At 33.6% G+C, this 13,901-nt stretch overlaps 1 protein-coding gene across 3 annotated transcripts in view; it reads left to right on the top strand.

Moving 5' to 3' along the window:
• The window catches only part of DNAJC10 (DnaJ heat shock protein family (Hsp40) member C10), a 52,821-nt gene that overhangs the window by 19,101 nt on the left and 19,819 nt on the right, over window positions 1-13,901 (top strand). For all 3 annotated transcript variants that reach the window (XM_035007592.1, XM_035007594.1, XM_035007593.1), the window contains 6 exons: window positions 110-187; window positions 4,192-4,235; window positions 4,896-5,033; window positions 8,915-9,004; window positions 9,744-9,857; window positions 12,664-12,778. In XM_035007592.1, coding sequence (XP_034863483.1) covers window positions 110-187; window positions 4,192-4,235; window positions 4,896-5,033; window positions 8,915-9,004; window positions 9,744-9,857; window positions 12,664-12,778 — 579 coding nt within the window. The remainder of the gene's footprint in view (window positions 1-109; window positions 188-4,191; window positions 4,236-4,895; window positions 5,034-8,914; window positions 9,005-9,743; window positions 9,858-12,663; window positions 12,779-13,901) is intronic.

Here is a 13,901-nt window from a genome sequence, read left to right as displayed (position 1 = left end):
TGATGAAAACAATGGAAAATCAATGTAGGAATTTGATATACTTCAGGAGGATTTTTATGAATTCCTGAATTCCAATAATAATCAGAAATTTGCTTTATTTTCTTTTAAGGAAATTTTGTTAACTCCATACAAACTGCTTTTGCTGCTGGTGTTGGCTGGCTGATCACTTTTTGTTCCAAAGGAGGAGGTAATTTTGTTATTTTGTTATGATGAACAAACCAAGGTATTTAATTTTTAGGTGCCAGTCTTTTTTTTTTATTGAGATTTTTTTTTTTATTGAAATAACATTATGTAACTTCAGGGTATACAACCTGTTGATACACTTACATATTGCAAAATGATTACCACCATAGCATCAGCTTACACCTCCATCCTGTCATAAATACCTTTTCTTTTTCATGGTAAGAACATTTAAAATCTACTCTCTTAGCAGTTTTCAAGTGTATGATCTAGTATTATTGGTTATTATCACCATGCTATACATCACATTCCCAGAACTTGTTAATCTTATAACAGGAAGTTTGTACCCTTTGACTAGCTGTCAGTCTTAAGTATGCCACTATAATTGATTATTCAGTACTTCATGCTACAATTTATATTCAATTACAATTTTTTATTTAATGAATACTTACATTTTTTATTAATTTACACCTAAGTTATAAAATTATTAATTTGTTAAAAATTCATTTATGACTTTGGTGGACAAGTTTTTCAGCATAATAATTCTCATTATAATTAGTACCTTCAGGTAACCACAGGTGTATTTGGCAGTTTGCAAAAATAGTTGCTGACAGATGTAACCCTCCCAAAATAATTTTTTTGGTATTATGGACTTTGTCTCATACTTAACATATCAAAAATGTATACATGTTGCCTTTTAAGATATTTGAAGATGACAGTTTTCCATTTCTAGGAACCTTTCCACGAGTAAATTAATTTGAGAATTCAATACTCTATGGGACCAAACCACAAACTATTAAACTCTGTTCAAACAATGAGATTGGTTAAAAATCAGCCCCCTTATTACAGAATACCCCCAATTCATTAACACATTTTCATATGTTTAATCCCAACATGGGTCTTTAACCCGGACTTTACCTATCAACTTCATGCTGCTGAACTGAGAACGAATTGCCTTACAGCTAAAATCAACCACTCACCCTATCCCATAAGGCCCATCTTAGGAAGGTATTGCCTTCAAGCAAAAATAACCCTTAAATTAGTCTATCATTGAGGGAGTTTGTTTCATTTTGGCCTAATGCACAGATTTCTGTTCACCCACACATTAAGAAAAACTTTTTAACTTTCTGACATTCTTTTACTTTTCACCCCAGGTAGATTGATTTTACCTCTCTTTATAGGCTCTGTGGTACTACAGTTCCCTTGCTTGTAAATCTGTCTCATTGTATCCTAGCATTCCTATTTAAGGATTTTCATGAAAATGGTGAAGAAGTTATTTTAAGATTGTATTGTATTTTAGGAAGGAAAGCTTCCATATTCATTCTATGAGGACAGCATTATCCTGATACCAAAACCAGAAGACGCCACAAAAAAAAAGAGAACTATAGGCCAATATCTCTGATGAACATAGATGCATAGATGCAAAAATCTTCAACAATACATTAAAAAAATCATTTCACCATGATCCAGTGGGATTTAATTCTGGGATGCAACGGTGGTTCAACATTAGCAGATCAATCAATGTGATACTTTATATCAGCAAAGAAAAGATAAAAACCATATGATTTCAGTAGATGCAGAAAAAGCATTTGACAAAGTACAACATCCATTCATGAACAAAGTAGGTTTAGAAGGAACATACCTCAACATGATAAAGGCCATATACTAACCTACAGCTAACATAATACTCAATGGTGACAAACTAAGGGCTTTTCTCCTAAGATCAGGGCCAAGACAAGACTGTCCACTCTCACCACTTTTATTCAACATAGTACTAGAAGTCCTAGCCACAGCAGTCAGACAAGAAAAAGAAACAAAAGGCATCCAGATCAGTAAGAAAGAAGTAAAACTTTGACTATTTGCAAATGACATGATACTTAGTAAAGAAAACCCTGAAGACTCTACCAAAAACTACTAGCACCAATAAATGAATTCAGTAAAGTTGCAGGATACAAAATCAATATACAGAAACCTGTTGCATGTCTATACCCTAATAATGAAGCAGCAGAAAGAGAAATTAAGAAAATAATCCCATTTAGAATTACACCAAGAGTAGTGAAATACTTAAGAATAAACTTAACCAAAGAGGTGAAAGATCTATACTCTGAAAACCATAAAACATGAAAGAAACAAGACGATACAAACAAATGGAAAGATGTTCCATGCTCATGGATTGGAAGAAAAAATACTGTTAAAATCTCCATGCTATCCAAATCAATCTCTAGATTTACTACAATCCCTATCAAAATACCAATAGCATTTTTCACAGAAATAGAACAAATAATCCTAAAATTTGTACAGAACCACAAAAACCCCAAATAGCCAAAGCAACCTTGAAAAAGAACAAAACTGGAGGTATTACAATCCCAGATTTCAAGATATACTACAAAGCTTTAGTAATCAAAAAAGTATGGTACTGGCACAAAAATAGACACACAGATCAATAGAACAGGATAGCCCCCCAAAAAAGCCACGCCTATATGGTCAATTAATCTACAACAAAGAAGGAAGAATATGCAGTGGGAAAAAGTCCCTTCAACAAATAGTGTTGGGGAAACTGGACCACTTTCTCACACCATACACAAAAATAAAATGAAGTTAAGGACCTAAAAGTGAGACCTGAAACCATAAAAATCCTAGAAGAGAGCACAGGCAGTAATTTCTCTGACAACAGCCATAGCAGCATTTTTCTAGATATGTCTCCTGAGGCAAGGAAAACAAAAGCAAAAGTAAACTATTGGGACTACATCAAAATAGAAATCTTCTGCACAGCAAAGGAAACAACAAAACTAAAAGGCAATGTATGGAATGGGGAAATATATAAAGAACTTACACAACTCAACACATACAAAAAACAATCCAATTTGCAAATGGGGAGGAGACATGAATAGACATTTCACCAAAGAAGACACACAGATGGCCAACACACATGAAAGATGATGAGTTATGTTGAGCATCTCACACCTCACACCTATCAGAATGACTAAAATCAAAAACACAAGAAACAAGTGTGGGTGCGAATGTGGAGAAAAAGGAACCCTCATGCACTGTTGGTGGGAATGCAAACTTGTGTAGCCACTGTGGCAATATGGAGGTTCCTCAAAAAGTTGAAAATAGAATTACCATATAATCCAGTAATTCCTCTACTGGGTAATTACCCAAAGAATATGAAAACACTAGTTCAAAAAGATCTATATCCCTCTGTGTTTATTGCAGCATTATTTATAATATCCAAATTATGGAAGCAGCCCAAAAGTCCATCAATAGATGAATGGATAAAGAAGTGGCATATATGTATATAATGAAATATTCAGCCATAAAAAATGAAATCTTGCCATTGGCAACAATATGGATGGATCTAAAAACTTTTATTCTGAGTGAAATAAGTCAGTCAGAAAAAGAGACAAACCAAGAAATAGACTCTTAGTATAGAGAACACACTAACGGTTACCAGAGTGGTGGGTGGGGGGATGGGTGAAAAAAGTAATGGAGATTAAAGAGTACACTTGCTATGATGAGCACTATATAGAATTATTGAATCCCTGTACTGTATACCTGAAACTAACACTGTATGTTAACTACTGGAATTAAAATTAAGTAAAAGACTGTGTTGTATTTTAAATTTAAAGATTCTTTATATACTTTTATCAGATAGAGCCATTACATTTTATTTCTCCAAAATTATGAGATCTTGGATCTCATTGGATCAAGGGGATTGTTGATAGGAGCAGAGATTTGAGAGGAAGATCCTAAAGAGATTCCCTTTAGCTAGAAATCCTGGGAAACTAGCGAGAAAATGGGAAAATATGTGCATGCATGCGTGCGTACATGTGTGTTTGCGTGTGTGGAATGAGATTTTGGCCTCAGTATCTACCTAGTGTATGTGTCACTATTTACCAGTGGAGTCCAGTCAGTTGCCTTAGAGTCAACATGGTAGTTTGGGGGGGAAGGCAAATGAAAGTACAGACTTAATAAAGCTAAAGTTATGTCATAATTTTTTTTCCTCTCTAGATTGTTTGACTTCACAGACACGACTCAGGCTCAGTGGCATGTTGGTAAGCATCAATTATTTTGTAAAGCCATATGGCCATGTTAAGAAAGACATTTAAGAATTGATTCTAAGTATTTCTTTGTAGTTCCTTAACTCACTTATTTGTAAGGTTGTTTTTTTTTTTTTTTGATAAATATATTCATAGCTATAAAACTTTTCTTCCTAACTAATTAGAATTTTGACATATGGTGCTTTCATTGTTGTTCACTTCTAAATATCCTGTAATATAATTATGAATTCTTCTTTAATCAAAGAGGTACATATTAGTGTTGGTGTCACCTCCAAACTTTATTTCTTACTGTTTTTGTTTTGTTGTTATTTTGTTGTATATTTAGCTCTCATCATACTAAGGTTGGGGAATATAATCTGTATGTTGTTGATACTTTAACACTCATTGGAGCTCCCTTTGCTGCCTGGGAGTTTATCAGTTATGAAAATCGTGAAAGATCTATGTGTGCTCAAAAATATGTTTTCTGCATATATTAGGTAAAATTTTTATATCTATTAGACCAATTTTATCTGCATCATTTATTTTTTGTGTAAACTTTTAAAAAACATTTTAAATTTACAGTAGAAAAGTTGGGGGTTTCTAAATAAAGCTAAATTCCTTTAACTTTCTCTTTTACTCAACACATGACTTGTTTTTTGTTTCTTTCCACTGTAGGATGGTCTTGTTAATGTAGGATGGATGGACTGTGCCACCCAGGACAACCTTTGTAAAAGTTTGGATATTACAACAAGTACTACTGCCTATTTTCCTCCTGGAGCCACCTTAAGTAACAAAGAGAAAAGCAGTGTTTTGGTATGAGTTACTAATTTCTTTATATATATGTGAATACATACATTCAAACATAATACATCATTTTATAAACAGTGAACAAGGAAATGAATCCATTTACAATAAACATGTTATTATTTAGAACAAGTATTTAATTTTGGGGATTCTGTTTAATGGTAAGATCTGCTTGTAAGGATTATTTTATAATGGTAGAAACTATTACCCTTTACACCCCAGAAGTATGGGAAACATTCTTAGGTTATATGAATTTTCATTGGTTTCCATTTATGTGTATATTTTCTAATGTTAAAATGTAGATCATTAGTACATTTGGCTGGGACTCAGTATTTGTTTTTTTAAACCACCCTGTTAGATTCTGGTTGTAAACTCAGTTTGGAAATCTGTATGGTTCATCTCCCTAATTTTGTGAATGAGGAGACTGAGGTTCAAGCTAGTTATCAAGGAGCTAAGATAAATAATGGGATATTGAATAGGTTCCTAGGAAACCTCAAAAGAAAATAATAAAAGACAAACTTTCATTAGTTTTTATTTCTGTATTTTAATTCTGCTTTCTTGATGTTGACAAAGATAACACATACTCATTATAGAAATTCATACATGGGTATAGAAATGTATAAAGACAGATGCAAAATTCTTCTAAATCCAAATCACCCACAGATGAGCACCATCAAATCTTGGTAAATACTCTTCCAGATCTCTACTTACATATACGTGCAATTATGACTTCATGCTGACAACTCTCCACTTCTGTCTTTGGCCCGGACCTCTGACGTCCACTCCAGACATACATATTCTGCTGCCTATTCAACATCTCCCCTGGGATATTAACTGATTTTTCAAACTTAGATCTCCGTAACTATACCGCTGATATTCTCCCATAGATCTGCTCTGCCCACAGTTTTCTCTATCTCAGCTGATAAAAAAATCCATCCTTTATCATTCAGGTCAAATACCTTAGAGTCATTGTTGACTCTTCTTTTTCTTATATTCTATAACTTACATTGGGAGAATCTGTGGCTCTGTCATTAAATTCTTTCTAAAATCCACTTCTACCGCTACTAGAGCATTTATCACCTTATAATATACACTAATATATTATCTTTGTATTTTTATTTTTCTCCCACAATGCATTTTTAAGTTTGAATATTTTTTACTGTTATATCTCAAATCCCTAGAAGATTATCTGGCACAGAAGTGGACACTATATATAGTGCCTATGTATATTATATGCTATCTGCTAGAGCTAAACATACACATAAATAGATAAATCAACAATCCCTAAGTAACAATCCATTCACTAAATGTGACATACTTAGTTACTTAATCAGTCCTCCTTGGTATTTAACTCACCTACTTTTTCATGATTATAAGTAATGTTGTAATGAACAATGTTGTTTGTTCATTTTTGTGCACTTCTTTAGTTACCTGTTTAGATGAAATAGCCATGGCAGTTTTAATTTCAGTTTGTTTTGCCAGATTGCCCCTATAGAAAATTTCTGTTTATATTGTCCCACAGTTCATGAGCATGCCTGTTCCCTTAATAGAAGTTCTTGTCTTCAGTACTACAGTCTCATATTTTAGTGAGATCTTTCTGCTTTTTGATATAAAACTGCAAACTCAGATGCAATCTTAGGAGACATAAATGAGTAATACTGGAAGTGTAATTACAGGGAGTGATGAATTGAATGGTCCTTGTCGCTTCTAAAAGCATTCAAGTTTTTAGAAAAGTAAAACATCTGTTGGTCTCCTCAAACTGAATTGGGTGAGAAAAGGTACGGTCTAATATAAACATCTTGGTTATCTCTGAAAGTCCGTTCCATTTTCGCTGTTGGCAAATCGTGCCTTGTTTATTCCAGTGGCAGTTTTTTCTGCTTAATGGTTTGTTTTGTTGGAATGTGAGTTCATTTATTTGTATGTCTTAATGTAGTTTATGTCTTCCTTAAACGCTCTCTTTCCCAGGTAAATTCCAGTTGTAATACTTGACATCCATTTGAGGAGATCCATCTCTTCGCTCTTTCCTAGTCAGTATATTCAGCAAACATTTATTTACCAAGCCCTTACTGTGGACAGAATTGTACTGGGTAATTGGGAAGAAAAGTAGATAAAAGTCCACATAGTATAGTGAATCATTATAGTATAGTGAATCATTATAGTGTGGCCCCATTGTTTTGGGATGTATTATTTACAACAGCATTTTACACCATTCATATCCTAATGTTATTCTAAAACCCAGTATACTATCAAGGGTAATTTTGTGGTTATCCGCCCAAAAAAAAAAAAAGTACCCAGTATTTTTTTTTTGTATTCCATCGATAATGAAAAAAATTTCAATCTGTAATAAACTGATTCATTGTGAAGTGACTGTAATATAGTGGAGTTATATTAAATTGTTAAAACGCTGTCTCTCCAAACACATATTGGGAGGTAATCCCCCAAAAAGGTATGTAACTTTGCATTAGGTATAAAGAAAACTCTGGGTGCTATAATTAGGTTATTTTGAGGCAGAGAGTTATTGTCCCAGCTGATTTAGTATGTTCTATAATTGAGAAATGTTCACCACATTACACCTTTTAAAAGTGATTTACATGTACATTTTATAGGGGACATGTTCTGTGTATAAAGAATAAGAGGAAGGGAGGGAGGAAGGAAGAAATTCAGAGGTTAGACAGTATCCTTTGTAAGTGTAACTACTCTTACTTTTACTCTATGACAAACAGGTTTATAATGAGGTTCTACCACTAGAACCGGAGTAAATAATCAGGAGTATGTAATAAAATCTTTCTAATAAATGTGGCTGATGTCAATGACCTGTAGTACTATGGCATGTAGTACTTTGGGCCTTTTAAGCCCTTTGGTAACAGAAAATATTTCATATAGATCTTTAACAATATGCTAAAGATTTAAGAAAAAAGAACAAAAACAAGTTTTAAGAATAGAAACTTAAGAAAAACCATTTTCTATTCTTACGTTATACCCATTGTTTCTCTCCATTTGGTTATTCTCATGTTGGGCACAATTAAGCTCTGAATACCATGGAAGTTGCTATAAGTTTTTAATGGAGTTTCAGGCCTTTCAAGTAATACTGAATGATCAGGCATAGGTGGTTCATAATTAAACTCTGTTTTGTCAACCCCCAAATACATTTTCCTGATGTGACCATTACTTTATTCTTTGTTGTTAACACCTGCTTCTTTGAGAATTACATGAGCAGGGAGAGTGAGAAAAATATGCTAAAGATAAAATATGGACTGAAATAAAGGAAATTTGTTAGAAAGGAGATGTGCCTTTTTCACTTTTGTGTTTTAAACCTTTAAGATAAGGTCTTTATCAGGATGTTTAACTCTGCCAAACCCCTAGGTGCTTAGGTTTTTGGACTCTATTTCTGAAAACCTCTATAATAAAGAGTATTCCAATTTTCCAGTTATAAGTTCTGAATTCCTACTAGTTATTGGTTAGGGTATGCAGTGTCTTGGGTCATCAAATAGTCTAGTGTTTTAATTAATAATTCTTTTAAAAGTTTGTAAAGCATTGGCATCCTGCAAAACATGATGAGCATTAAAGTTGCTCTGAACATAATACAGTTTTTTCCCCAATAATTCAGAGGTTACTCCAGGTTATTGTGAGGATTATTATAGAATGCACACCACAATTAAAAGAAAATTCCAGATAATGAAATTTTAATTTTACATCAATATTTTTAAGAAACAGCCCTGTTACACAATTTTTTATTAATTGCCAAAATATACTTTTTAAAAAACATTTAGAATAAATAGCTCAAAAACTGTTTTTAACTTTTGTGATTTTTTTTTCTTAAGAGAGTTCTATGGAAAAAAGACACAAATGGATGTTGATTAAAAGATTACAATATGATTCTCTTATTTTAGTTCCTTAATTCATTGGATGCTAAAGAAATATATTTGGAAATAATGCATAATCTTCCAGATTTTGAACTACTTTCGGCAAACACACTAGAGGTAATATTTCTGTTAATAATAATAAATGGTAGTAAATGTTGGTAACATTTCAAGTCTTAACATTTTAAAATCAGCATTTGTTTTATTCATCATTAGAAAGCAGTTTCAGAGGATTTTATATATTAATGTATATATGTTAGCTATTCTAGGTTAAACTCTAATTGCTGGAGTTGCAACTTTAGGGTGGGTCTGGAGTTCAAGACAACATAACCAGTCCTGAATGGGGGCCTCAGTGGGAGTGTCAAAAAAAAGATTTTGATCACAAAGCAGCTTTCGATCTTATGTGGACTTTTATGTTCTTGCTTACAGAACTATTTATATTGTTCACTGAGAACTAAGAAGCAGCTTTAGAAATACTCAGTTTGTAGTAAAATCATTTTCTTTTCTACTCAGTGATCCCAGAGCTAAGTCTATATCCCTATCCAACTCTGCTAAACCTGAAAAAGCTTACTTCTCTACCCCCAACTTTTTAGCTATATATCATTAAAACTATGTATTTTTTTTGGAACAGTTGTCTGCTTTTGGATTTTATAATTTAGTGATTTTTAGCCTTTAATATAGGATTGATTTACATAGCATTATTCCAAAGAAATACAAAATATAAGCATAAATGGGTCTGAATTTTAGGCAGTATTTTGAAGTAATGGGTATGGTGGCTAAAATTAACTTTAAGTCAAAGAAATAAAGAATAGAACCCTTAGAATTTCTTGATTCTGACATTATTTTTATCACTTCTAAGGATCGGTTGGCTCATCATCGGTGGCTCATATTTTTTAATTTTGGAAAACATGAAAATTCCAATGATCCTGAGTTGAAGAAACTAAAAACTCTACTTAAAAATGAACATATTCAAGTAAGAAAAATGCATTCTGCCTAGCCTTCTGCTAGTGTGCTTTCTTATTAATTTAATATATAAAATTATATTTTAGGTAACATAAAAATGTTTATTTGAAATTCTAGGTTAAGAAACCCCTAAGTGCTTTTGTTCTTCTGTTGTGATTTTGTTTTTCTATTAAAAATCTACAGTGATATCTGAAAACAGTTAACTTTCATTTCTCTTTAGTAGATGCCATCTGATATATCTGTATCAGACAGTTTTCTGGAATGACATACCATAGAAAAATATCTTTCCCTTTTTAAAATTCTTATTTATGTAAATAATTTGTACTCATAGTTTAAAAATTAGGATATATAAATAAGCACAAAAACAAATTAAAATACTTAGTATTTTCACAACTGTTAATAGCCCTACTATAAATTTACTATAAATTTACTGTGTAATTTTTTAAACTTTTTTTGCATATGTTTTAGTATGTGGGCATAGGGATATGTGTGTACATAAATGCATATTGTAATGGCCATTATAACAGACATACCTGTAACTTTATTTATGAACTTTTTAAATAAAAATGGATTCACTATAGGGGCGCCTGGGTGGCACAGTCGGTTAAGTGTCCAACTCTTGGTTTCGGCTCAGGTCTTGGATCATGAGATTGAGCCCCATGTCCGGCTCTGCCCTTAGTAGTGTAAAGTCTGAGTTGCTCTTGCCCTCTCCTTCTGCCCCTCTCCCCGCTCTTGCTCTCGCCCTCTCTCTCTCTTTCTATCTCTCTCTCTCTCCCCCTAAAATAAATCAGTCTTTAAAAACAAAAAGAAAAACCCCCAAAAATGGATTCACTATACAGTAGTCCCTCTTTTCTGCAGGGGAAATGTTCCAAGGCCCCCAGTGGATGCCTGAAACCACAGATAGTACCAAACCCTATATATACTTGTTTTTTTCCTATACATACATATCCATAATAGAGTTTAATTCATAAATTAGGTCCAGTAAAAGATTAACAATAATAACAAAATGGACAATTGCAATAATATACTATAATGAAAGTTATGTGAGAATGGTCTCTTACTATACTGCACCGTACTCACCCTTGTAAATTGATATGAGATGGTAAAATGCCTGCATGATGAGATGAAGTGAGGTGAATGACGTAGGCACTGTGACGTGGTGTTTAGCTACTCCTGACCTGAGAGTGCCTGAGAAGGAGAATCATATGCTTCTGGACTACAGGTGGACCAGTGGGAACCAAAACTGTGGAAAGTGAAACCACTGATAAGGGGGGAACTGCTGTATTCTCTTGTGTAGAATTATCCATTTGACAATATCAGATATTTTCTTATATGCTAGTTTGTGTATGTGTATATATATATGTGTGTGTTGTGTATACGAATATGTATATATGTAGATGTATATATATGTATATGAAGCACTACTTGGTCTTTAGAGATGATGGTAAATATATACATATATATAAATATATTAAATACATTACTAAACACATATGATATAGATATTATCATCCTAGAGATATCATCCTCCCTAAAGTCTAGGTAGTATTTCACTATATGGTTACACCATAGTTGTTTAACAAATCCTCTTTTATTAACATCATTTGCATTATTTTTTATATCAAGAATACATACTCTAAAAATGCAATATGAAGAATTTTTTTAACCAAGGTTGTTTTTTCTTAAATTGTCCTCATTACCAGTGTCCTCCAGAATGTTTATATCATTTTATATTCTTACAACATGTCAGTAACCATTTCTCCACACCTGTGCCAGCCATGGTATTACCAATTTTTTAATAACCATTCTAATAAGCCAAAAGTGATATATTAATAATATTCATTTTCACTTATTTGCTTCCTGGTGGGGTTGAAAAAGTTTTTTTGTGATTATTAACAAATCATGATTTTTCTCTATTTTCTGTCTCTGGCCCATTTTCTCTCTTCTGATAGGATATTTATCTTTTATTTCTTAGTGGATCCTCTGAAATCCTCAGATATTTGTTCTTGGTTTATTATTTCCCTCTTAGTATTCTTTATGCTGTTTCCCTTACAGTGTATGAAATTGTCAGGCTTTGCTTTATTATTTCTTTTTTTTTTTTTTTAAGATTTTATTTATTTATTTTTTAGAAAGCGAGCGAGAGAGAAACAGCATGAGAGGGGAGAGGGTCAGAGGGAGAAGCAGGCTCCCCGCCAAGCCGGGAGCCCGATGTGGGACTGGATCCCAGGACCTTGGGATCATGACCTGAGCCGAAGGCAGACGCTTAACCATCTGAGCCACCCAGGCGCCCTGCTTTATTATTTCTGCTTTTAGGGTCTGAAAACGTTTCTCTCTCCCGCATTCCAAGCTTATATAAATATTCCCTATATTTTTAGAAGAGTGGATTTCTTGAATTTTTTTTAAAGATTTTATTTACTTATTTGAGAGAGAGCACAGCAGGGGGAGCAACAGGCCCCCTTTGGAGCAGGGAGCCCAATGAGGGGCTCAATCCCAAGACCTTGGAATCATGACCTGAGCTGAAGGCAGACGCTTAACTGCCTGAGCCACCCAGGCGCCCGAAAGAGTGGATTTCTTAAACAACTTCCTATTTTCTGGAAAATTTTCTCAGGTTTTTGAACTTTCTAAAAGGCTTTTTTTTTTTTTTTTCCTTAACTAAAATTGAGTTTCAGTGTTAAATGTAAATTAATTATTTCTATCTTTTATTTTCATGGCCAGTTAATTTCTGTTTAGAAACTGTTAGAGCAATGTCATTCCTTTATGAATATTTAAAAAAATGAATGCGTATGATTTTGTTTTCATCAATTTGAATTCTCTAGGTTGGTAAGTTTGACTGTTCCTCTGCACCAGACATCTGTAGTAATCTGTATGTGTTTCAGCCATGTCTAGCAGTATTTAAAGGACAAGGAACCAAAGAATATGAAATCCATCATGGTAAGAAGGGAGAAAATGATAAAGATATATATTTATTTTCAAATAGCAGTTTTTCAAATGTACTTTTTACCTTGCTTTTTTAAATTCCTTAATTGACATGTAGTTGACACACTGTTATATTAGTTTCGGGTGTAAAGTAGTGATTCCGCAACTCTGTATGTTATGCTGTGCTCATACAGGTGTAGTTAGCATCGATCACAGTACCATTGACTATATTCCTGTGCTGTACCTTTCATCTCCATGACTTATTCATTCCATAGCTGGAAGCCTGTAACTCCCATGCCATTTCACCCATTTTGCCCATCCTGCCATCTCTCTCCCCTAAGTAACCACCAGTTCTCTGTATTTATGAGTCTGTTTCTAATTTGTTTTGTTTTTTAGATTCCACATATAAGTGAAATCATATGATATTTGTCTTCTCAGACTTACTTCACTTAGCATCATATATTCTAGGTCCATCCATATTGTCACAAATGGCAAGATCTTACTCTGTTTCATGGCTGAGTAACAATACTCCATTTGTGTGTATGTGTATGTCTGTGTACATACGCACATCTTTCTCCCTCTATCAGTGGACACTTGTGTTGCTTCCATATCTTGGCTGTTGTAAATTAGTGCTACAATAAACACGGGGTGCATATATCTTTTTAAATTAGTGTTTTTGTTTTCTTTGGGTAAATACTCAATAGTGGAATTACTGGATCGTATGGCATTTTTAATTTTTTGAAGAACCTCTCTACTGTTTTCCACTGTGGCTACACCAATTTATATTCCCATCAACAGTACATGAGGGTTCTTTTTTTCTATATCGTTGCCAACTCTGGCTATTTGTCTTTTTGTTACTAGGTGTTCTGATAGGTATAAGGTGATATCTCATTGTGGTTTCGATTTGCTTTTCCCTGATGATATTAGATATATCATTTGAGGGGCACCTGGGTGTCTCAGTAACTTAAGTGTCCAACTCTTAATTTCAACTCAGGTCATGATCTCAGGGTCGTGAGATCAAGCCCTGGGTTGGGCTCTGCGCTGAGCATGGAGCCTGCTTAAAATTCTCTCTCCCTCTCGGGGCACCTAGGTGGCTCAGTTGGTTGGGCATCTGACTCCTGGTTTTGGCTTAGGTCAT

This window comes from Mirounga leonina, unplaced genomic scaffold (assembly GCF_011800145.1).
Source record: "Mirounga leonina isolate KUSES-001 unplaced genomic scaffold, KU_Mleo_1.0 Mir_151, whole genome shotgun sequence".
NCBI lineage: Eukaryota > Metazoa > Chordata > Mammalia > Carnivora > Phocidae > Mirounga > Mirounga leonina.
The sequence above is the reverse complement of the archived record's forward strand: the minus strand, read 5'-3'. Positions and strand labels throughout refer to the sequence as shown.